At 38.4% G+C, this 27,123-nt stretch overlaps 1 protein-coding gene across 1 annotated transcript; it reads left to right on the top strand.

Moving 5' to 3' along the window:
- Positions 1 to 27,123, top strand: LOC120572745. The gene is made up of 25 exons (XM_039822155.1): positions 1 to 125; positions 249 to 378; positions 2,248 to 2,403; positions 4,854 to 4,991; positions 5,194 to 5,345; positions 5,950 to 6,053; positions 6,142 to 6,331; positions 6,975 to 7,106; positions 7,738 to 7,881; positions 8,690 to 8,825; positions 12,274 to 12,424; positions 12,772 to 12,908; positions 13,946 to 14,057; positions 14,306 to 14,369; positions 14,846 to 15,049; positions 15,235 to 15,377; positions 15,692 to 15,810; positions 17,986 to 18,107; positions 18,212 to 18,309; positions 19,230 to 19,366; positions 19,991 to 20,115; positions 20,262 to 20,407; positions 21,842 to 21,944; positions 23,248 to 23,384; positions 25,741 to 27,123. The coding sequence occupies exons 2-25, from the start codon at positions 249 to 251 to the stop codon at positions 25,853 to 25,855; spliced, it is 3,195 nt and encodes a 1,064-aa protein (XP_039678089.1). The 5' UTR covers positions 1 to 125; the 3' UTR covers positions 25,856 to 27,123.

Here is a 27,123-nt window from a genome sequence, read left to right as displayed (position 1 = left end):
GTAATCCCCATAGCCACATTCACTTAGGTTTCGTTTTCCTCAAAGCAGCCACACAGAGCTAGAATATATGCTGGAAAGAGAAACTAAAAGGCACAACTGTTGCACTTCATCTTCAACACAGCAAGGTAAGTTTTCCTGCTTTAAATATTCTGTACATTACAAGTGAAGATATCAGTTCATATCTTATGAGTAGTTATGTGTTTTATTTGGAATATTCTGCTGTTTGTGTGTTTTTCTATGTATTTTAGATGGATGCAATATTCAACTTACTTGAGCAGCACAGACTGGACTCTTACTACTTTAAATTTGTTGAGTTTGGTGTGAAGGATGAAAGAGATTTCATTGATGGTGTAACAGATGAAGACTTGAACAACATCGGTAAGGATAACTGAAGCATTTACAAGTCTAGATACCAAAGATGTACACATGATAACATGAGTTGTTCTCTGTTCTTGAGACAGTCTTTGCTGAGCAGAATGTTTTTGACAATATGCAAAATATCTCTCTTTTCCTTTGTTTTTCCATATTGTAATATTATCAATATAAATACCTAAAATATCAAATACAAACAAAATACCTAAGCTGGTTACATGCTTTGTTTTCATATGAAACACATTTTCCCATTTACATTTAAGGGTGCCCTGCCACACGTGTTTTTGTGTTATGTGGTGAATGTGGAAATGAACTGCTACCTCCTCTGTCAGCTCTAGCCACTGACTAGAAATAAGCGGAGAAATCCGGCCAATTACAAAAGCTGGTCAGTCTGACATCATACTGCCTGAGCTCATTACTATTCATGAGCTCGCCCAGTTGTGCTGGGTAAAGGATGCTGACAGCCAGGCTCTCATTGGTCAGATTAAAACAGCTTAGCTTTTGAATATTAATGAGAACTGGCAGAAATCAAGTCTTCCTGCAGGCTTTCTATACCAAACTAGAATGGCTTGAAACAAGGTAACCAAGGCATTTTTTCCACAACAAAATGTTATAGAGTCCATGGTAGAACTTCAGACATCACCACAAAGTAATGAAATACGTGTGGCAGGGCGCCTTTAAGTATTTAGTATAGTTTCCAGAAGCAATTATCTGTTGAACTTAAAAGACAACAATCAAAGATTTTTACATTATATCATGAGTTGTTCTCTGTTTTTTCATGTAAAGACATGTACTGTGGTCTTGAATAATAGAAAGCCATGTACTGTTGGAAGAAAGAGAGAAAGGATTGAGGTTTATACAACATACGGCAAACAACAAACCGGCAAAACAGATTTTTCAGAAAACGTTCATCGTCTAATGTGAGTTAATTAAATAGTGTGCCATACTGAGGATTGCCACATGATTCATTTATTTAATTTACATAACCACGAATGGATCTTGACCTTTTGAAAGGCAGTATTTGCCCACTTGAGTTAGTAGAAAGATTAACAAATTGTATTGAAAACAAAAACTATGAAGTGAGGATTTTCATTGATCTAAAAAAAGGTTCTAATCCTATTATAAATACAAAAGTTAAAATAGTAATTGATAACAAAATAATTGAAAGAGTCTATGAAAGTACATTTCTGGGGGTTGTCCTTGACCACCAACTGATATATATGCATGAAGATGGCCAGGAGTATTGGTATATTGAGCAAAACTAGATACATATTAAACCAAAATACACTACATACTCTGTACTGTACACTTATTTTACCATATTTGTTATAATGTGTGGAAGTTTGGGGAAATACCTACAAAAGCACCTTACAAAATATTTGCACATTGCAAAAAAGAGCAATATAATAATACATCACACTGGGTATTATGAGCACAGGAATCATCTGTTTTTAAATTCACATTTGCTGAAATTTATGGACATTCAAAACTGCACAATTTATGTTTAAAGTTAAAGAAAATAATTTACCTGTAACATACGTACAATGTTTAATGAAAGAAACGGGGGATATCATCTAAGAGGACAGTGTATGTTCAAACAACCTTTTCTGCGAACTGCGATTAAAAGCATGTGTGTTTCAGTTTGTGGGGTGACCTCATGGAATGGACTATTTTTTTTATTTTTCTCCAAAGCTAGGTATAAATTATTCTATACTCCAACACATGTTCCTCATATGTTTGGAATATTTATTTATTTTCTAGGCTAATAATATAACATTTGTTTAACACTATAAAGGATACAGTACGTAATGGTCCAAGTAAAACTAGTTTTCCATATTAAAATATAAAGTGATAATCATACATATTTCCAAACAGGATTAAGTCAGGTGGAAAGGAATCGTTTTTCAGCCATGAAAGACAACATTCGCAGACTTAGAGCTCCAGCGGCTGCAGTGTCTGTGAAGAAGTCATTGGAGTCCTTCTGTCTGCAGTACACATACCCCAAATGCCCTGAACCAAAATATATCAGAGGTAAGAAATTCACCTAATTTATTGAATTTTTGAACAAAGCTCTACAGAACTTCTGTGTCATGTCATGTCACTCATGTTGGCATTAAGTTCTGAAAAGGGGAGTGCCTGTCTATATACAAAAATACACAGAACGTGTAAGACGCGTTTTCATTTCCTGGAAATACTCTTTTTGGTTTAGGTGAGAGAATGCAAAAAGAGTTTGGGGAGAGCAGCATCCACATATAGTTTCTACAAGGCTGAAAGTGAAGGGAGGGAGGGAAAGTATGATCTGTAAATCACCCTTCTTCTTCACCCTAAGATGTCTGTTTACTTCCGGTTGGGCGCAAGTCACATGATAGAAATGCCATCAGCATGCCCACTCTTTCGCTTTGAATTTTCCGGACAATGAGCTGCTCTATTCACACATGGACTCAATCGGACATTACACAGACTTTGTATTAAAGAGTTTTCAGGGGAAAGATTTGTTTAATGTCCACCTGATTCGGACATTTTGCAGTTTAAAGGTGCAGTAGGTAAGACTTATAAAAGTAACTTTCTTCTGGAATTTACCCTATATTCCAGTAGAACTACATGAAGCAAGTAATTAAAAAAAATCTGGCTCGTAGTGCGATTTGCAAAAATCCACCACTCCCTGTTCAGATGCACCAATCAGGGCCACGGGGGGTGTCTGACTGTGTGTCAATCACTGCTCATGCACACACAATAATTCTCCCTTGTGGGGGGAGGGGCTTAGGAGACCGTTTTGGGCTTTAGTGGAAAGGGGGGAAGGACTGAGTAGTTGTCGATGTTCAAATTGTTTGGCTGGAAGTCCTGGATCTTCACAATCTTACCTACACCACCTTTACATACAACTCCTCTGAGAAATATCCAGATAAGTTGAGCGCTGCAGTGCATGTGTGAAAGGGGGTTCAGTAGAGCTTTGGATAACTGGCAGAAATACAATGTAATCTGTGTATAACAGTAATTACAGTGCCCTCCACAAGTATTGGAACGGCAAGGCAAATTCCTTTGTTTTTGTTGTTCACTGAAGACATTTGGGTATAAGATCAAAATATGAGTATGAGACAAGAGTTCAGAATTTCAGCTTTTATTTGCTAGTATTTACATCTAGATGTGTTAAACAACTTAGGACATATCATCGTTTGTATTAGACCACTGCATTTTTAGGTGAGCAAAGGTATTGGAACAAATAATCTTAAAGTAAATAACATTTAACATTTGGTGGCATAACCCTTGCATGCAATAACTACCTCAAGCCCGCAACCCATCGACATCACCAAACTGTTGCATTCTTCATTTGTGATGCTATTCCAGGCTTTTACCACAACTTCTTTCAGTTCTTGTTTGTTTCGGGGGGTTTCTCCCTTCAGTCTCCTCTTCACAAGGTGAAATGCATGCTCTATAGGGTTAAGGTCAGGTAATTGACTTGGCCAGTCTAAAACCTTCCACTTTTTTCACCTGATGAAGTCCTTTGTTTTGTTGGCAGTGTGCTTTTGGTCATTGTCCTGCTGCATGACAAACTTCCTCCCAATTAGTTTGACTGCATTTCTCTGTAAATTGGCAGACACTGGTACACTTCTGAATTCATTCTGCTGCTACCATCATTAGTTACATCATCAATACATATTAATGAGCCTGTTCCAGAAGCAGCCATGTACACCCAAGCCATGACATTACCTCCACCGTGCTTTACAGATGAGCTTGTACGATTCTGATGATAAACATTTCCTTTTTTTCTTCAACCCTGCACTGTGGAGGTCGTTGGTGATGTCACTTACTGATGTTTTGGGGGTTTTCTTCACAGCTCTCACAATATTTCTGTCATCAACTACTGTTGTTTTCCTTGGCCGACCTGTTCGACCGTAGTTTTTCTTTTTCAGGACATTCCAAATTGTTGTGCTTGCTATGCCCAATGTTTGTCCAATGGCTCTGGTCGATTTTCCTTCTTTTCTTAGATTTAAAATGGCTTGCTTTTATCCCATACACAGCTCTCTGGTCTTCATGTTGGTTTATCCTCTTTAACAAGAAATGCAGTCTTTATATGTTTAAACCAAGGATGAAAACTTAGCCTAGTCATGCAGAGCTATTTAATGTTTGAACAATCAACCTCAAAGGCAACACCTGGGCAACAAGAAATATCTGTCAGTCACATGTACCAATTCTTTTGCTCACTTGAAAAATGGGTGGGTTCAAACAAAGGGTGATATGTCCTGAGTTGTTTAACACATCTAGATGTAAATACCAGGAAATCAAAGCTGACATTCTGAACTCTTGTCTCATACTCATCTTTTGATCTTAAACCCAAATGTGAACCCAGTGAACAAGAAAAACAAAGGAATTTGCCTTGCCATTCCAATATTTTGGAGGGGACTGTATATGACAGTAATTGTGAAAAATATAGCACCCACATGCCATTTTATACTTTTACCATTGCCATTTTGAATTTGCAGATATGGATCCTGCACAAAATACAGTGGAAGATCTGATGTTGAGGATCTGTCACATGGAAAGTGTAAATCAATCCAAAGGGGTCTGTCTCTACACAGTGGATGGAATGCCTTTGACAGATGATCCCTTCTTCAACACATGTAAGATGGATTCTAGGGGATCATATCAAAAATACAAAATGGAAATATGTTTGTAATTCTTAACACCACTCTGTGTAGGATTTGATCAAAACAGACACAGTGGATAATTATCTGTACACTGAGACTGTAGAAGCTCAGCAATGTTTTTTTCTGTAGTGCAACAAAATATGGAAAGTGTTTTTTGTTTTGTTTTCACCTACAGGGTCTTTAAAAGACAGACATATTGAAAATAAGGATGTAATCTATGCCATATTCACGCCAAAGGAAAACCTGAGAGCAGCTCCTCACATGCTGATGCGAGAGGTTACTGAAACCTACGGGACTGATAAAGTTCGATGCCACATCATGCTCAAGGTAGGTTTATGTACACTACTGTAGGGAATTTCTTCCCCTTAACTGAGCAGCATCGAAGACTTCTGGATATAATAAAATGGCTATCAGTTTACGTTTACGTTTTCGTCCCTGCTGCTTTTCCTTTTGTAAAAGAAAAATATGTAAAAAATATTCCATTAAAGCATGGTTTTAGGATGTAGGATTGACGAGCCCCTGATAATGTTATTGCTGTTAATTTTATTTAGATATTTGTGAATTATCGTGATTAGGAGTGGGAAATGTGAACAGTATTGTTTGTTAAACTGTATAACCTGGTGTTTTGTTTTCCATTAGCATTGAATTCTGTTATTCATTCAATGTTCTATCTACCTGCCCAGGTACTTTGGGCAGAAAATAGCAATTGTGCTAAAACTTGGTACAATGCATCTCCTAATTTTTATACAAGAGTAATGTATGTAATGTAACTTCTGAGGTGTGAACTACTTAAAGGAAATTACTTTCTATCCCCTTACTTTCTCCCTTTCCCCAATTTCAGGGGTGGTACTATATGGACTAAGACACCATAAATTACACACATCCACCAGCAGGTGGTGCTATAATTTTCTATTTTGAATATTTGATTTAGGGAGACTTTGAGGTGACGGTGAATTTGGCAAGCGACACAATAGCTAATTTGAAGAACAAGCTCGCCAATGAAAGTGGAATCCCAGGACATGTTCTTCATTACAAGTATGTCAGAATTATTGCATTGCATATATAGTATGGCTTTTGATCTAAATAATGATACAAATTCTGATGTGCTTATTCATATTTTCAGAGGCGGACACGGTAGTGGCGACACATTGGAAAGTTGTGGAATCTCAGATGGGTCGACAGTGCACTTCTCCCTGTCCACATTTCCTGATGACGTTCCAGACCACAAAACATTCTTCATCGATGATGTTGTGCCCTCAGTGCAACAAACCACTAAAGGAATCAGTGTTTTCTTGTCTTCACTTTATATCGTTGTAAGCACAGTTTCACGATATACGATACACGCCCTATTTATTTATTTCGATGTGTCAAATCGTTCCCAGCAGAGTCACACATGTTTGTCTGAACTGTTTGGGATAAGCCAGCTTTTTCATTACTTATGTTGTCTTTGCCCATTTAAAATGTCTTAACATTTACTATTTGTGAAAAAAAAACATTGATAGGCTTACTGGCCTATAGTTAAGATAGTCGCTAAGGTAGCCATCCACAGATCCAGTATATCCTAAAGATTCACTGTGCATGTTTAACATTAAAACAAAATTTATAATGTCATGCCAACAATTTTTATTTTAATAGCTAAGTATTCTATGCATTATAAAGGTATGAACACATTTACTGCCACATATTTATTTATTTCACACACATGCAATTCAGACAAACAGCAGAAACCTGGATACAATGCTAAAGTAAATTAACTTTGAAGAAAGGTTGTGTAAAAGAAAATGTGTGTTCCTCCTTTGCTCTGTGTATATGTGTTTGTTTTATTGGCATCATAATGGACACACTTTTCAAGAAAGGAACTATAAACTCTTTACATTGTTTAACTCTTTTAGATGCTCTTTCCCCTCTGTATGTGCACAATGTAGTTTGTAATTATTTTGATATTTTCCACTACAGAAAAAAAGGGGTCTAGGAGTTGGATTCAAAAATCTGATTGCATACGTACGAAAACTGACTGGATGTAACCCTCTGGCCCAAAGTTTGTGTCAGTTAACCTGGAGGAATGAGGTCATATCCAGGAATCAGAAGGTAAACTGCAAGATAACTTTCATTACTTTCTTTATGAAAATAAAAAGGCACCTTATTAATAAAGTTACTTTGCATGGACACTTTTTCAGTGGTGAAATGTAACTAAGTACATGCTGTACTTCAGTACAAATGTTGAGGTACTTGTATTGCACTTGAGTCTTTCTTTTCATGCCACTTTATACTTCTACTCCGCTACATTTCAGAGAGAAATTATTATAGACTAAACTAGCCAACAATATAACAGCCTACAAGTCCTGCTGAAATGAATTAATTATTTTAATTAAACACGCAACTTTTTGGATCCTTTACACTTTCTAAAATGGGAGGATTTTTCAACATTGACTACTTTTACTTTTAATACTTTCCTGATGATACATACTTTTATTTAAGTAACAATTTCAATGCAGGACTTCTACTTGTAACAGAGTATTTTTCTACAGTGTGGTAATAGTACTTTTTACTTAAGTAAAGGATCTGAATACTACTTCTACCACTGATCGTTTTGAAGGTTTGAATACATTCACATTAACACTGCATTGTTTTTTAACTGAAGCATAATTATTTTGTTTCATTATTTGGCTTGAAAAAAATATTATTGTCCTCTTCATGTAACAATATGTTTTTTTCTTAGATCGCAGTGGTTGAAGGCTTGTACATGCTCTTTAGAGAGCTTTTGCCCACGCTTGGAACAAAACGTGGAGACAAGATCATTGATGACCTTGATGTCTTTGAGTATTCAACATACTGCTGGGCACACCTCTTATCTGAAGCAAAGGTATTTCTACATTAGTTTGGAGGCAGAATCTGAATTCACAGAGGTGATGAGGCCATTTATTTGACCTGTCTTGACTATGGGGTGAAATTTTGAGCGTCAAACACTTAATTTCCTGCATTCTGATACATTTTAATGCACCAATTTATGGTGGAAACATCTTTATTCATGTAAAATAAAATACAGGTAACAATTCAAAATATAAAAACATAATGTAATGCAGTAAGGGGGCTTTTAACTACTGGTGTATTCGTATTAGGGACCTGGTCCGGATCAGAGTAGAATTGACCCCAAGTCCAGTTTGTTTGATTAGTGTGAACATGTGCCATGTGTTCTCCCGTATGGTTTGCATTCATGAATGTACAATATACGTAAATGTGCAACGTATTTTTTACGAAATATGACCATTTCTATTTAACGTTGTGAAGCGGTCGCAGTTTTAAACACGTCGTTAAATGTTGTCAAACAGAACTGTTTGTTTAGGTTTAGAAAAAGATCATAGATTGGGTTAAAATAAATGTGGCATGTAGTTACATACTTGCGTACGTAACTTGAAAAATAACAACACTGACTTTAGGTTTCCCAGGGGACATAAACAGTGGTGTCTTGGGTGAAAGTCCTGTGTATGTTTGATGACTCATCCCTTCTCCCTTCACAGACTTTGTTGCGCTTTAAACTATATAATATATATATAATAATATAATAATAACTATAATAATTACGAACACTGAATTGAACTCAATACAAAATGTTATAGACTTCCAGTTGAGTGTTACTGCCTAATGCCCCTTGTTTATCCTTATTTTCATAGAAAGAAACGTCAGACCATGAGAACTACGCACCATTTTCTCTGATGTCTGAAGAAGGCAGCCGTTTCTGTGATCCAGTAACTGTACCTGGAACACCAGGTGTTTTTGAAAGAGCAGTTGTACTTAAAAAAATCAAAGGTAAAAGTAAAATCTTATGGTTTAAAATTACATGAGCAAACCTTCCAATACAGTTTCTAACAATTTATGTATTTTGAGTGGACTTAAGGTTCTTGTTATTGTAGTTTTGACCAATTTCAAAAAAGTTAATTGCTAATATGTGTGGATGCAGTTCCACTGTAACAAAGTCCAGTATGCCAAGTAAGCCAAGCAGTTGGGCAGGGACAAAAAGCACAGAACCAGTTCACCTAAACACTTAATGAGATATAGATGACATAACAAAGGTGATAATAGCTGGAGCAGCGATGAACGGGCCCTCGCCCCTTCCAGCACGTTGGGGGTACTGGCTGATAGTTGGTTGCTTATGTGGCCCTAGTGAACACATACTAATTAGACGTTATTTTGTTGTGTATCATATGGAGACCACACTATTAAAATTTAATTTAATGTGTGTGCAATTTGGCAGGGTGAATGTCTTGACATGCTACTGACCCAATTTGAGAAGGTTTTGTTCCATCCTCTAGGAGTACTTTCAAAAAGTCCCATGATCTGCTAGCTGCCTGCCCCCTGAATAAACTGTGAAAAAGCCTTGTCCCGGGAGACAACACAGGGGTCGTAAACAAACAAACACTAGAGCCACAGGCTGTGCACCAAAATACAACAAACCACGTTCCAGCCAATCACCGACAAGATGGTTGGGGGAGGGGGTGGGGGTTAGTGCACATGCGTATAACGGGGGGAACAGTGATCACTAACCCCCACCCCCTTGTTGTATTTTTGTTGTATTTTGGTGCCGAGCCTTTGCCCTTAGTGTTTGTTTGTTGTTTACGACCCCTGTGTTGTCTCCCGGGACCAGGCTTTTTCACAGTGTATTCAGGGGACAGGCAGCTAGCGGATCAAGGAGAGATGCCTATGATTTGAGACAAAAATGAAAACGCGCTGAGACCACGCAGGAACTCATAGTGCACCTTTAAATGCTTTCAACCTTGAAGGTACAAACTCCAGATAGCAAGAAGTAAGTGCAAGTACATTAGCTTTAAAGGGGTGATAGAATGCAAAACCGATTTTACCCTGTCATAGTTGAATAACGACAGTTCGGTGGGTAAATAGGACATACATAGAAGCTCTGGTAAATAGGACATACATAGAAGCTCTAAGTCCCACTGACACCCCTTTACTATGAAAATCTCATATTTTGAAACTGCCGCTGAAAACGGGCGAATCCCAACAAAGCTGAGTTGCTTACGCAAGCATCTCAAAATCCGGAACCTTAAGAGAACTGTCACGCCCCAACATTTACATAGGCTACACAACTGACCTGAGATCAGGTAGTCTTCTGAATCTAGCTAGGTCCATCAACTCGCTTCTATTCCATTACAAAATTCACTTCTGAAACTTTTTATGCGGAAATCAACCATATGAAGCTCAAATATGGGCTGCTTTAACGAAAATGGATGGCTAATTGCAAATTTTCTCCGACTGTGTGTCGGAGTTTAGTGCCGTTGTTGGTGCAGCCTGGGTTGCTACACACCACCCCTGACCGCAGTGTCAGCAAGCTTGTTACGCCCGCAATCTTTTACCGCGCGCCCGCGGGTTCCAGTAAATCTTATAATGGGTATGTGTGTTGAGTTATTTAAACAAACAATCGGGGAAATAAAGCCTCTTTGGCTGCGAGTCTCATTGTTAGAGCCGCGGTGAGATGGAGTCCATCAATGAGAGCTAGCTAGCCTCCTCCTAACTCTGACATACACAAAAATACATTCAATTGAAATCCGAAATCGGACAAGTGTTAGCTAAGCTTTGTAAGACCTTGAGGAACCTGTAATATTCATGCGGTGACGAAATTCAAACTGTAAATATACTTTAGTTATGGCGACAGTGTAGCTAGCTAGCTGCGGTATTTCCCCATTGTAATGAATGGGACATATTGCAAGCAGCTGCTCGTCCTACAAAGATGCCTCACGTTCATAAAAATGCCTTAAAATCAAAGTGGCGTGACGAAATTCAAACCGTAAATATATTATAGTTATGCCGGCAGCTGGCTGCGGAGCCCCGTAGTGCAGTATCCACAAAGGGTGACTTTGCCCTGGGTATGGAGCCCAGCAGGCGCTGCCTTTCGTCCCCCAGACTGTGTGGAGCTCCTAAAGTCCGACACGTCTTATCAAATTTGCAATTAGCCATCAAATTTTGTAAACGGCCCATATTTCAGCTTTATATAGTTGATTTTCCTGCTTAAAAAGTCTCAAAAGTGAATTTGGTAATGAAACATTGCAGTGTCTGGAATATGAGATTCTGTCGCTTCTCTAATGTATGTGTATTGGGGATTCGCTCAACCAATCAGCGCGCAGCTCATCTAAATATTCATGACCAAACCATATTTGGAAGAAAAGCTCTTGTTACAAATAGGGCCAAAACACAGGGATACATAAGGGCCAATAAAATATCAACCAGGCCATTTTCAGCCCAACCAATGTTACATAACCCATTAGGAGACCATAAGGAACAGTGTGAAATAACCCTATATTATCATTCTATCACCCCTTTAAATAAGCCAAACTACAAAGAGCCATATGAAAGTGCTGCTGTAATAAATAAATAAATATATATATATATATATATACACACACACACACACACACACACACACACACACACACACACACACACACACACACACACACACACAGTACAGGCCAAAATTTGGACACACCTTCTCATTCAATGCATTTCCTTTATTTTCATGACTATTTACATTGTAGATTCTCACTGAAGGCATCAAAACTATGAATGAACACATATGGAATTATGTACTTAACAAAAGTGTGAAATAACTGAAAACATGTCTTATATTTTAGATTCCTCACGTAGAACGCTAGCTTTTGAATAATAGCTTTTTTCGCGCAAACCCTTGGTGTTCTCTCAATGAGCTTCATGAGGTAGTCACCTGAAATGGTTTTCACTTCACAGGTGTGCTTTGTCAGGGTTAATTAGTGGATTTTTTCCCCTTATTAATAAAAAAAGCAAAGGGTGGCTACTTTGAAGAATCTAAAAGTCACACTGGAAAACTTGTGTACACGAGTTCCGACCAGACATGGCATCGCAGGCTACGCTCACGTTCAAAATGATAAATGCCTTGCTTTGCGTAGGAATCGGCATATGCCCGTCGTACGCATATTTTAGGTTGTACGCACATTTCATAAATGAGGGCCAGTTTCCTGTTTTCAAGCTGCTGTGAATGTTTGCTTAATTTGGGTACAAACCGTGAAATAGTAAATTCACAGTAATTTAGAAATACTTAAACCGATATAGCCTTGGGCTGGCTTTTAACTAATTGTTCCAGATGTATATGCCACAGGGTTTTTTGTTGAACAATTAATTTGGGATTTATTTAATTGCTATGTGGTATTGGTTAAGGGCTGATTATGCTTAATGATGGGTATACTATTTTGACTTTCTCTATTTTTTTAAGATGGCGAGAAGATTCCAAACTGCCCTGAAGTAGTTTTGAGAGAAACATCCCTCACCAGAGCCACTGACATTGAGAGGATTTTGCTCAGTGTTCATCCATCAATTAAAACATATCATCTCTGGATATCTCATGACAGTGTGACTGGTCAGAAGTATGTATTGTCAAATTTCATATTAATGAAAGGTGATACAATTAGAAAAATGCACATTTGTTGACAAACAATTACCATACACATTCAACATTTAGTACACAGACCTTAAAAATTAAATTAAAATATAGGTAATGATGTTTCCAGTAAGTTGTCCAAACTGATCAATATTAATTTGTTTTACTGATTTTGATTGGTTCTTAGTGTGGGCAATGTAGTAAGCCTATACAAGTCCTAATTGGATATTTAGATATAACAGTGCACTACTTCAAAAACTTACTTAAACAGTGTTGTTTTCCATCTCACCTTGTAATACAGTTCTGACAGCAACTCAATTGATTAAATTACAGCTTTCACATAAATACTGAGAAGACATTTGGAGACATGGCAGAGGAATTGAAAACTTTTCCTCAACTTACTGTCACTCCACCACTGCTTCTGAAGGGACTGGGTTTGGATGATGTACAACTGGTTTACCTGAGTAAAGGTACTGCACTAATCTGAATGCCTAACTTCATGAATTTGATGATTCAATAAATATACTACATTTGTCCAGAGGCTGTTAAAGGAAGCTGCATTGTAGCTCTACCTCCACCTCTATACAGACAGAGAGTCCATGTTTTCCCAAAGACTAGCTGTTCTGCTTTGGTTAGAGGCAGCTTCAAGTCAGTGTTCTTAATCAAATATGTCCAACACCCCCTTTACCTAAATAACAGAATAGATCTATTGTAATGACTCTAAACATGACATCTAAGACTGTTCTGTTCATGGTTAAACCTCATTTGCTCTTACCAGTGCAGTCATTCAGCACCACTCCCCAAATCCTCACTTCACACATGTGTACTTCCTCCACAGCAATCCCACCAATCGGTCCTAAAACGTCCCAGTTATAGAGTAAATGCCAAAACATATTCTTTGTAAATCTTTACAATCATTCCCCGAAAGAACAAATTAGGCCTGCCTTGTTGGCACGATTCTAATTTTCTTCAAAACTCTCAGCGTGTAACGTTAGCTTGCTAGGCGGAGGTTCTGGTTGTTGTTTACCCAAGCGACCAGAGTTAAAATGGCAACACAAAGAAAGCAGAGGGCGAGGGACATACTGTGGAAATTTTGAAGACGCCGTAACTATCCAGTAAATGAATCGTCGTTGATCCAGATTATCTGTATTATAACTGCACCTCTCATGATTACTGTAGTTCAAGTTTGTTGGACTCACTCATACTAGACTGATCACAGATCGTTTGGTTGTTTTTGTTAAATTTTGTTAAAATGTCACTATGGCTCTATGATCCTTGCAAAAATAATGGGTCAGTGAATGACCAGCAATTATGGTTATGAAGTCTTATGATACTTGACCTTAAACCTTTACTTAAGAGTTACTTAAATAAATTAACTTACTTAATCCTTGTGTATTACTTTAATTATTTCTGGCTTGTTCTAAGTACAGAATTCCCCACGTCTCCCATTTTGCTTTTCCTTTTGTGCTCGTAATGTTATGTCTTGCTGTACTTTTATTTTTGGCAGACAACCTTGGTGTCTATTTGTATAAAAATAAGGCATCTCCTACAATGATCGAAGTGCATGATTGTCTGGCTGGCAAAACAAAAACTATGGATGTGGATGTGTTAGCAACTATGTAAGTACTTTAATATTTTTATCTTAAACTAGACAAAAACAAGATCTAACTTTTTTTCATCTTCAACAACACATCTATTATCCCAGTAAAAATCTCAACAAGTCATAAACTTAAGGACATCGAGATATAATAAAAATGTACAGTATGAGACATTTGTCAGACTAATGACATCTAATGTTATCTCTTTTGTTTAAAATGCATATTAGTGTAATATTAAGTTTTTGATGAAATTCTTAATTTTTGTACAGAACTGGTGACCATAGGGATGATTCTTCATTTGTCACAACCAGGACTCCAAAAGAGGCTATACTGGTAATGTTGATTCTCCACTACACAGTAAATACACCCACACTAATCTGGTTCAATGTGCTATGCAGTGGGCTGAATGAAACAAGCAGGAGCTGTTTCTGAGATGTTTGTGTTCAAGAACAGCTATACTGTACAAAGATACGACATTGTGGTCCACTCTCATTTCTAAATGTCACTGAGTGTGATCAGATATTGAACAGGAGCTCTGTGGGTTATTCTGCTTACATCATGCATCAACAACAGTAAAAAGTCCTGCTGCTTTCAACTGTGGTCAAAGACCTCTAGTTCTAAGCTGATAACAGTAACTAGACTTAACAGATGCTGGCAGAGAGACATTGTCCAACCGTTTTTTGTCAGATAGTGCTCTTTCAGGATCCCTATGAAGTATTTATTCAAGTTTTGCTTAATTCTTGTATGAAAAGCCAACACATTATTTATTTATTTTTTTTTTTATCACTTCTTGACTTTACTTTCGTCAGGTGATGGTAGATACAAGTTCATCCATGACAGAGAATTGCTATGGAAGTGTGGACATACAGAAAATCCATGCTGTTAAAGAGCTTTTTGACAACTTTGCAACACGGACCATGGCTTATGACTTCCATCATGTCATTGGCCTTGTGAAGTTTGACTCTACAGTGAACACTCTCCACACATTTACAGAATCACTTGAGAAGTTCAAGGTAAATTCAATACATTGCACATTGATCAACATTTATTGTATCAGATCCTTGTTCATTTATGTACTGTACGTGCTGTACTGAAGGTTGTGATCGGTTCTTTCTGTGTGTCATAGAACATGTGCTCCTGTGCCATGAAACAATATGTTATTAAACCTTAATAGACAGTTATTTTTTTACTTTTCCAGGAACAAGTGCGCACCCTTAAGGCAAACGGACAAACTAAGCTGTACGATGCCCTGCAACATGGAATGCTTGAGTTGGACAAAGCAAAGAAGTTTCCAGACTGTAAACTTCGGATTATTTGCCTCACAGATGGAAATGATGTTGGGTAATTCTTTCTTTATGCTATTTTTAAATGATACCTTTGCTAACACGAGGCATCGGTCAATGTAAATATTCTGTCTCAATCAGGTCTTCATTCATACTTTTAAAACCATCATAGTGAGGACATTTCTGCATTGTTAGGACATTTTGGCCAGACAAACTATTTTAAGGAACTGTTTGAAAGTTAATATTAATATAAAATTGGTTTTAAGGTCAAGCTTAGAACAACGGTTAGGTTCATGTTAAAATCTGTGTCACTTAGTTTGTCATGTTGCTTTTTAATATGAAAAATGATTGAGAATGATTCTTTGTTCGTAGATCTTTAAACAAGCCTGATGTTGTTACTGCCAACTTGATAAAATCCAACATCATTGTGGATTCAATTCTTCTTGGAAAAGTGGAGAACAATATTCTCTGTGGAATCAGCAATGCAACAGGTACAGCATAAAAGCTTTAAAGCCGCAGTGGGTACATATCAACAAATACATGGCAGAATTTTAAGTAGAGGCTATATGGTAGAGAAAAATTATTGACCTACAATTTATTTCCCCTTTGCCTTATGCCTTAGCATTGTTACAGCAGAATTTGATTATGGAAACTGGGTCTATTTAAAAGCTTAATAGATAACTTAAGATCCTAGACATGTTGATGTCCGTTAAAGCTGTGGTAGAAACTTTGTTTTTGGCGTTGTTGTGCAAAAGTTCCAAAGAAAAGTTCCAAAGTGTTGCACCAAGTTTTAGGTTTGAATCGTTGCTATCTGAGCTGGTTGATACATTGCCACCGAACAGTCCGAAATTACAAGAGAATGCTGGTGCTTATACACTGTGTACCATCTAACAATTACATTATTTATTATAGTAAAAATAATATATATATATTAAAAGATATATAAAAGTATAAAATATATATATATATATATATATATATAGAGAGAGAGAGAGAGAGAGAGAGAGAGAGAGAGAGAGAGAGAGGTGTTTTTAGCCTTCGGCGAAGATGTGTAGGCTTTCAGCCATCCTGATGTCAATGGGGAGCTCATTCCACCATTTAGGATCCAGAACAACTAGTGGGACTTCATTGAGTCTGATGCAGAGTGGAGTGGGCGGGTTGGGGTATAGGGTTTGACCATGTCCTGGATGTAAACTGGGGCTGATCCGTCCGTGGCCCTGTATGTAAGTACTAGTGTCTTGAAGCGGATGCAGGCAGCAATTGGTAACCAGTGAAGAGAGTGGAGGAGCGGCATAGTGTGAGAGAACTTGAGGAGGTTGAAGACAAGTCGAGCTGCGGCGTTCAGAATGAGCAGCAGGGGCCGGATGGCACATGCAGGCAGGCCATTCAGGAGGGAGTTGCAGTAGTCTAGACGTGAGATGACTAGAGCCTGAACCAGAACCTGAGCCGCCTTCTGCGTTAGAAGGGGACGAATCTTTCTGATGTTATGTAGCATGTATCTACACGATCAGGTGGTTGCAGCAATATTGGCAGTAAAGGAGAGTTTGTTGTCAAGCGTCACACCGAGGTTCTAGCAGTTTTGGTGGGGACTACCATAAGAGTTGTCAATTGTTGTAGTCCGTTCTTGGGTAGGAGAGCCTTTCCCTGGAAGGAAAAGGAGCTCAGTCTTGTCGAGGTTGAGTTTCAGATGGTCTGTGGACATCTAAGAAGAAATGTCAGTCAGACAGGTGAGCGATAGGTGCTGCTACTTGCGTTTCAGACTCCGCAAAGGAGAGAATTAATTGGTTGTCATCTGCGTAGCTGTGATAAGAAAAATAGTGCGAGTGAATGACAGACCCGAGAGAGTTGGTGTACAGAGAAAAGCACCTGTTAAGCACCACTCCCCAAATCCTAGTCTGATTACCCTAAACAGTCTCAGTCACTTCAAGTAAGACCACACAATTCTGGCTGAAAAACACAGCATTTCCAGCAAAACACACAGCAGAAGTATAAGAAGCAGCAGAACCCACAGTAAAAGCAGCAACGACAAGAGTCAAGCAAGAAAAGCAGCAAAACCAAGTAGCAAACCGCAAAAGGCAGCAGAATGAGCAAACTCAGCAAAACAAACACAGTCAATTTAACCTTAAGACAGCAGATCCAATGAGAGTGGGCAGATAAGCCTAATAAAGTAAGTACTTATCTTAATATCTAGCTGTCTCATAGTAAGTCTCCTCAGAAGTCAAATGCACATCTCACACAGAGCCCTGTTTGAGATGCTGGTCTCTGGATGAGATAACGTTTAGGGGAGTGGCTGTACGCTGCTCTACATCGGAGGTGGAAATAGAAATACATGGAGCACGGTCGCAGTGTCTGCCGTCCATTTTGATTGCCTGAAGCTGCACAGACCAGAAGCCGTGCTGCTCATCTCTATTTTTACAGAGAGAGTGGACACAAAGTAACACGGTGGTCTGCTTTAGAGCTCTGTATGTTTAAGCCTGAACTGTAGATGTAGTGTGGTAACAAAATCATTATTATTGTGCACCCAAACTTTGTGTTGCCTACATTTAAAATTACATTCGGGGCTATAGTCAAAACATTAAAAAAATTACCTGGTGACACCTATGTGCCAGACTAGTGGTAAATTAACTTATTTATTTTACTTATTTTTTTATCTATATTGCTTTTAGGGGGTTGCTGTTTCAAACCCGAGACGAGCAAAGATGGTCTGAAGCTTTTTGAGATCGAGACTGTTCTCTCTTTGGAGTTGAGGAAACCCAAGAACAAAGCTGACCCATCTTCCATCACTACAGTGAGTGCACCAATGGAGTGATCTGAGAATTAAACACCATCGCAGTAATGACTTTTGAACATTGTAATGATGTGCTTGTTAATTTCCCACTTTGTATTTTTCAGAGTTTTTTAACAACCATCTCTGCTACTCATGGGTATGATGGATTTCCAGAGACCGTCTTACCAAGTCAGATGAGCAGTAAAGTGACAGTAACAGAGAGGTAAGCAACAGAACTTTCTTGTATAGTTTGGCTTCCTTATCAGCAATCATGTCAGGCCCACTTTTTTAAGTGGTCACATGGAACAGACATGTAAACAAACAAACATTGAAATCAAGCATTAACTAATAAGGAAGATACTGCTTTGAAATTTGTAGAATTGTTCAGTGTTCATAGATTTCACTGTATGAAAATGTAATCTTTTGTTTTTCTTTTCGTCAACCTCTAAAAAACAGCATTTACAATGTTCATTTACAATTTTTTTTAAGAAAGGAACCTTTTGACGGTTTCATTTTAACTGTTATTTTCTTGAATTTAGGGTCAGTAGTTGATTATTTTGACACTCTGCCTCAAACCCAGTCATAAAGTTTCAGACACATACACCTGAAAAGCTGCTCTATTGCAGTTTTACAGATCCAGGAAAGTTGTATATATTACTTATCTTTCTTTATCTTATTTGTAAATATTACTTATCTTTTATATTATACTTGATGTATGTGTTCTTATTACACCATAGGTCGGAGATAAATGTATTTTCAATTGCTCTGTATGTCTGGCACATATTGCAGAATTGACAATAAAGTTGACTTGACTTGACTTGAAGAATGTTGATCATAAAAGGTGGAAAACACTGGCCAAAACCTTATTTATTTAGCCTTGAAAGCATTATGGCAGCCTTATTGTAGCCAGGTTAAGTTATGATTCAAGCCACACCTTGAGAAACATGTCTGTCTTGCATATTATACATTGCAACCCAATGAATTTGGAATAAAGTTATTATTTTGTAAGTATTGGGTATATATTCAAAATATCTACTGAGTACAATAAGATAGTTATGGAAGAACAATGCCAGAAACCAAATGAGAGTTATTCATTGAAAATCTTTGACAGAGGAACACAAAAAATCTAATCTTTCACACTAGTGCTCTGAAAAAGAAGATGCGGGACGCCAAAATTGGGAAATTGATGGAAAAGGACAAACGTATCCTGGAGGAGCTGAGGAGCCTGCATTGTGACCCACACCCCTACTTCACTATCCTCCCATCAGAATCTGACTTCAGTAAGTGGCAAGGATTTTATTATAAATATATTTTTTTTTTTTTTTTGAGGAACTACCCCAACACTGCTTATCAATCATCAAATCACAGATCAGATTCTAACAGCTGTTGCTCTTCTCATCAAACCAACAATAAAAGCACATAACAAAGTGAGCTGTATTAAACCAAAGCGCACACTTTACGACTCCTAAGTGTGGAGCTGAGGAACTTTTAGCTTTAGAAAAATGAGTGGCCATTTCCGGTGTACCATTTAAGCCTGCCCAGGTCAGTTGATTCCTTCTTTGGGAATAGAAGTTCCAACACTGTCCATGTATTCTGCAGTTTGAGAACAATGCAACTAAAGATACATCCACACCTGATAGAGAAGCTCAGTGTGTCAAGTGAAAAGTGCCCATGAGCTTTTGCACTAGTGAGTCCAGTAAACAACTTGAGGTAAAAATAACTACTGCTTTGCAAGTACTTGTTTCCATCCTTTTTCCCATATAATGCATTAAAATCTCTTTTAATACACTTGTCATGTTCAGCATAATGTGTACATCCTCTTCTCATATGTCAACAGTCAATTCATTTAGAGCAATATTGGATAAAGGGCAAACATGTCAATTTTGCCATCTCAAACTTTTCAGCATTCTGGAAGATTCTAATGGATGGACCTCCTGACACAGCTTATGAGAAAGGAGCCTTTGAGTTGTTCTGCCAGTTTGGTCCTGACTACCCAGTGAAGCCTCCACTTGTTCGCTTTGTCACACGTGTATCCTGCCAAATAAGCCAACAGCTTCAGTAGTCTAAACAATGGCAAACCATTGCTTCATAGACAAATAAAATTGCCTGAATTGAAATAATTGTAGAAAATGTATGTTCTTTAAATGCAGTGTCATTTTCTTAACATGAACAAAGGTGTACCACTGTAACATCAACAGTGTTGGGCGCATCTGCCACAACATATTTGACCGGAACTACAATGCCCAAATCACTATGAGAGATATCCTCAATGCTGTATATGGACTGCTCATCATGCCTGAGCCTGATGATCCACTGGACAGGTTAGATTCAAGACCCCACACACACATAATACACCAATACTGTGCATGCCCATATTTTAGTTTTAATCATATTCCAAGAACTGAGTAGGCATTTGTTTTTATTAATTAACCAGCTCTACCTGCTGATTCACAGTCTCAAACCCATACATTGTTTGCTACCTCCACCAAGGAGGTTATGTTTTTGGGCTTGGTTTGTCCGTCTGTTTATTGGATGGTTGCTTTGTCTGTCTGTCAGCAGGACTGCAGAAAAACTACTTACCTGAATTTCATGAAACTTGGTGGAAGGGTGAAGCATTGGCCTTGGAAGAACCAATTATATTTTAGAGCAAAGTTGAATCAAAAGGCGAATACATAAATAATTTTTCACTTTTGTTAACATTGCCACATAGGGCATTTGTGCTGCCTGCACATGGTGTTAAATGATTGAAAAATGATTTTCGATCACATTTCCATGCTCTTCGTTGTCACTCAAATAATGGAAACCGCTATCAACGTGTTGTTTAAACAATCTGAACAACAACGTGTCTGACTTGAATGCTCGTGAACACACCAAAGTCGCAAGAACAACTTCCCAACTTGGGAAATGGGACCATCCGAGGCCTTTGTGGAGGTCTGCAGTCTCCATTTCTAGTTGGGTGTGTGTTTTTTTTAGCTGAACCCTGAAACCCTATGTGAACAAAGTAATACACAAATAAGCGTAACACTTCACATTACTTTAAATACATAATATTGGTGAGAAATTTATCACAAACTTCATGTGGTCAAGAAAAACAATGAGCGGTGGGGCTGGAGGGCTTCATAAGCTCTCTCTGTAACTTAATATTCATTCAGTTTATGTTTTGTGATCTTAATAGGCTAATTGTGTGCTTTTAATAATGTATGCATTTCCAAAGAAGAGACATACAGGCCTCTAGTTTTATGGTAGTAAAGGTAGGGGATTCCAGGACCGTTTGTGTAAATGGAACCTCACATTTGCTCTTGTCCACACCACCGTGCTGGGTGTGTCAGTACAGATAGGAGTGAATAACGTGTGTGTGTGTGTGTGTGTGTGTGTGTGTGTGTGTGTGTGTGTGTGTGTGTGTGTGTGTGTGTGTGTGTGTGTGTGTGTGTGAGAATTTTGTCTTGTCCACACCACCGTGCTGGGTGTGTCTTAAGAGATGGGCGTGTTAAACAGGTGTGTGCGTGCGTGCGTGCGTGTGTAAATAGCACAGACTCACATGTTACTAGGCTATATGATCAATTAATAATAAGATAAAGATTAAATCCTGTCATTAGGTAGAAAGACAAAACTAGTGGATAATGAATATACTGTAAGTTACTGTATTTTAATATATACATGTAATTGTGTTTAAAATTGCAATTAACCATGCAAGTATGTTAAGATCCCAGTGGCAGTGAAGCATTTGATTTAATAACGTGTCTTTTTCCTTCAAGCATTCTGGCTGAGGAATTCATGACCAGCCGTGAGACGTATGAAAAGGAGGCCAAAAAACACACGGAGGAAAGTGCCTCTCAATCACGGGATGATATGGAGAAGGTAAATGATCAAAGTGTCAAAAAGGGCGACAGCTCCTAAAGATTACAATCCTATACAGTCCAGCTGCATTCTTAATTACGAAGCCCCGGAGGTGACATGGAGAAAAAATAAAAAACACATGTACAGGGTGCAAACACTAAACTCGAGATCTCGACTTTCAAACTCGAGATCTCGACTTTCAAACTCGAGATCCCGACTTTCAAACTCGAGATCTCGACTTTCAAACTCGAGATCCCGACTTTCAAACTCGAGATCTCGACTTTCAAACTCGAGATCTCGACTTTCAAAGTGATCCAGATGTCAGTGGGAGGTGGAGATTTCCGTGGCTGGCGGCAGCGTCTCTTCCCCCGGGCAGGAATACAGGAATACGTACTGTTGGGCCCTCTGGAGGGAAGGGAAGCCCGGTAGAACCAGTACTAGGATTTAGCAGAGCGGACTGTCACAGCTTGTTGAAGTTTAAATCACAGGTTTCTTAAAGGGAGTCTGGCGGGACTCGGACTGTGGATGACGAAACATGACCGGGGGACGGGCGCAGCAGCGAGGCGAAGCTGTGTTCCTGCCCGTGGAAAGAGACGCTGCCGCCGGCCACGGAACTCTCCGCCCCCCGCTGCCACTGGAGCTCAGATCAGCAGGTCGAAGGCGATATCATAAAACACATTCTCACCAGGGAAATGTTATCCCTTGCTGTTTTTCTTTCGTTCAAGCATCCATAAGCAGCACAAAAGTCCAGCATCCATATTGATTATTTTTTATTTCTTTGTTTTTTTTTCCTCCATGTCACAAACTCGAGATCTTGAGTTTGATGGTACATGTTCTACCCGGTGAACTACCAGGCGCTCCTGACAATATAGTTTTGTTTCAATTCACATGTTTAAAACTGCAATCATTTAACAATGTGCGCCTGTCGCTGGTACGAATTAGTGTAATCCGGGAGAAGATACTTTTCTCTTAAAACGTAAGTGAGAATCCAGTTACGTTGTATAGGAACATAATTTCTTAGGAGAGAGTTGGTCCAGTAGTTACCGTTTTTAATAAAAGGTAATAGAGGCAATGTTCTGTCGAAGCATCAATGACTTGTCAGTGATGGTTTGGGAATCATTGGGTATACAGTCAAAGCTGTGCACTGGTTTTGTTTCCTGTCAGATAATTGATGGTCTTAGGAGAAGAGGTTATAAACCACCTATGATCAAAAGTTAGGGTTACCATGCAACATGCATATCATTTTCTATGTATCACACTATTGGTACACTTTTACATCAATAAGATGTGTTAATATTTACTGTCTTTACTTCCAATTTAAAAGAAATTGGTGGATCCTGGGAAGCAGCTTGTACCCCAACATCTAATCTGTTCATTCACCAAAAAGATGTTTGTTGAACCAGTGATAACAAAAAACGGAAACGTGTACGAACGGAAGGCCATTGAAGAATACCTCAAAACGTAAGTTTGTGTGTTTTTCCTTCATTATTGTTGGGGTTTCATTTTATTTTAATACCTGAAACATTTATACCATACTCGATACACTACAATCTCATTATGATAGGCAGTTGTGTGTATTTTTGTAACAACCACACAAAAACACAAAAAGAAAGTACCAGGCCAGAATATACATATCTTATAGTTTTTTTTGTTGTGGATGTAATCAGGGTTATCTAGATTTAGACCTGAGACTTAAGGGAAATTTCACCACTGGAAAGCTGACTATATCTGTAAATTGGGTCACTAATGTAGTAGAAATGTGAAAAGAAAATTGAAATTGGTGCCAGATAAGCCAGAAAATGTGTTTTTGGCTCATATGGATGAAAGACACCAAATCCCAGAATGCACTTGCTTTGCTGCTGTATGAGGCCACTCCCAAGCCACGCCTACCCTTTACAGACAGACAGTGAGACGATCAACTCAACAAGTGTGTTTTATTGTCATTTCAACCATATACACGAAAAAAACGTTTCACCGTGGCTCAAGTGGTGTTACACATTTAAAACATGCTTTTTTTTGGCCACAGCTGATACATTATCCGGACTTCTTTCAGCGGATTGATTGATAGCTCCAGAGTGAACAGAACTGTGTCCATGGCAACGCTCTGCTATGCATGGCAACGGTGTGTTATCCTTAGCAACGGTCTGTTATCAAGAAATAACAGACCGCATTCTACATTAGAATTCAAACAAGCCATGTAATAAAAGAAGGCCAACACATAGCTACTAGCATTAGCTCTTGGTGGGCTGTGGTATAAACATAGAGTATAAACACAGCCGTACATTTGCGTGGGATGTAGCTAGAATTGTCAGCATTATACAGCAATATTTCCACAACAACAAAAACACAGCACAGCAGTCTCTGAACTCGCGTTGGGAGTTTCGTTAAAGTTGGATGTAGTCCAGTTTGTTTAATGAGCGGACACTTGCAAGCAGGATTGGTGAACAGATGGCCGGCTAGCGTTAGCTTTCCACCGGCACACTCGTTCAACGCTCCCCGCTGATGAGGTCACTTTACCGTCCACAAGAATCGAGCACCACCGCTGGTCTCCGTGCAGGCAAAGCTCGCGTAGTGTGTGGAGTATTGCGTCTGTAATAAAGTGTCCTGCATATTCTCCGATGTGTTCCAATGTATCCCAGTGGTACACGTGTGTGGTACTTTGAATGCACATAATTGTTGTTCTAAAATTTCCGTCGGGATGAACAGTTTCTGCTCCTGCTGAGAAGCTAAGCGAGGATTCAAGATGGCTGACACTCGTTTTTTCCTCGGCAATCTCCGGAAAAAGCCGACAGTGAACCCCCTTTGGGCTATGCGGAAGTGGCTCCTACTACAGGCTGTAGTCTTTTGCCTCTGGGCAAAAAAAGCCTCAGATGATGCAAAAATCGTCATTTTGCGTCATCTGAGGCTTTTTTTCCAGACCCACAATACAGAGGTCTCCCTTCTCAGGGGGACATGAGGGAGGGAAGCACGGTCATTCAAAAATACTACGAGGTCTCTACTGATACAAAGCTTAATGCTAATCGGTGAAGTTTCCCTTTAAATACAGCAAATCTGGAGGTGGTCCCTCAAACGTTGGAACTGTCAAGACTGCTTGTTATTGATCAAGGTGCAAATCTGTGGTCAAAGTTCACCGAAGTTAAGCGAGTTTGAAAGAAGTTAGAATTTTCTTTGCACAATATTCAGTCAGATAAAGGATCAATGAGTCAGGCAGACTCGATGAACATATATAAAACTAAGCAACCCCGTCTGCCCCTGCACTCTCTATGACACTATGGGATGGAGAGGGGTAATGGTAGGTTAACAAGGGGGATATATATTGGTCATTTTGCTAATGAGAGGGATCCCCCATCATTGAATCATTGAGTTGCATTTTAGGTAATGCAGCATCCAGTGTTTTTTGGAGCTTGACCCATACTGGAGACTTAATTGTTGGGTCTCTGTAAATTATAGTGTGGTCTAGACCTACTCTATCTGTTAAGTGTCCTGAAATGATGATTGGCATGAAATATAAAATTGAATTATGATCACTTGGTAGAAATCTGTTTTCACTTTGAGATTAAAGGTTTTTTTCTGTTGATCAGTGTCAAAAACGTCTCATTAAATTTATTTTAATTTAATGTCATAATACAATAAAACCTGTGAACCATGCAAATGCTTAGGTACAATATGAACTGTATGAGATTGCATGTACGGATAGGTCACAATTGGGCTGATTAGGTAGTGAGCCTGAAACTACACCCATCGTAAAAAGAAGGCCCCAAGGTTTAAATTGGGCATGCTTCCTTGTATTTTCTAGTAACTGAACATCATTTTACAGAAACAAACATGATCCAAAGGGTGACCCAGAAGATTTGCTCACCGTAGCTGATCTCAAACCAGCCAATGACATGAAGAAAATGGTGAAGGAACAGCGTTCGAGACAACTTCAGTAAAAGTAGCAAGAAGTTGGAGCTACAGCTGTTGTGTTTTATATCAGTTTTACAGTAAATATGCCAGTCAAATATGGATAGTTCATGTTGTCCATTTGTCACATTTTATAATCACATTTACATGTTTAGTAATTGAGAAAATGTGCATGCAATATTTTAAATGTTTCACTTTTAATTACTACATATATGCTTGGAGTTATACACAAGAATAGTATAGTTATGACAAAGTCATCATACGACTTTGAACTTTTTTCTCGTCACATTTGAATGAATGACGTAGAAAATCGCCAATTTGAATTAAAATTGAAGAAGTTGCAAGTGCACTTACCCAAAAATAAGCTGCACAATGTCAGATCAAATAAGCTTTGGTGTTTTTAAAGTTAAATCAATCCTATAGTATAATTTAATATATTATGTCTTCAATAATTTACAGCCCATTTTTATTACTTTACATTTAAGGTCAGAAAAGGAATGCTCTACTACCAAAGGCTGCAGAATTTGTAATCTGCTTTCATTGTGAAATTGATCAACAGGTCTTTTAATACAAAGACGGCAATTTTCTGATGCTGTCAGAAAATTCTGTCACCATAGCAATACACAGACCTGTTTTTTTTTCTAACTCAACAACTGTTCAATCATATTGTAAACTCTATATTAATAATCCTTTAACCTGAATGGCAAAATAACCTTTTTTTACATAGGATGTGGTGGAAACTTTTTCAACTAGAAGCCTTACAATGAAATCAAATTCCTTTTCATGTCGTGTCTTAAACACATATTCTCTATTTTTACTCTCGCTGTTTTCTGTTGATTGCTACTGTTAAGTTTTTATTGTTAACTACAAAAAACAGGGATCTTTATTGTTGATCATGCATAAGCAGGCACATTTGCATCATACTTTTAATGTTTGTGGGATAAAAATCATACCTGCCAACACTCTCGATATATGCAGTAGTCTACTTGCTTTTAACCTTTTCTCCTGCCCTGCCCCTGATTGGTAATTTGTCCCGCTAATCTCCTGATTTCATTGTGATATGACTCAAATGGGTGTTTCACAGTTTCTGTAATATGTCCAGACTGTAGGATATGTAACTACCCCGCCTGAGGTGCCGTGCATCACTCGTAACATTCAAGTTTCCATTCGAGTCAAGAGTCAACTGAACTAAAAATGGATCAAACTCTTTTTCACAGCCCAATGTTGGCAAGTATGATAGAAATGTGTTTTTTTGTTTGTTGTTTTTTGGTGAAATTAAAGTAAATGAGAAAAGTTA

This window comes from Perca fluviatilis, chromosome 14, assembly GCF_010015445.1.
Source record: "Perca fluviatilis chromosome 14, GENO_Pfluv_1.0, whole genome shotgun sequence".
In the NCBI taxonomy this organism is placed as follows: Eukaryota; Metazoa; Chordata; class Actinopteri; order Perciformes; family Percidae; genus Perca; species Perca fluviatilis.
This window is presented reverse-complemented; position numbering and strand designations above follow the sequence as displayed.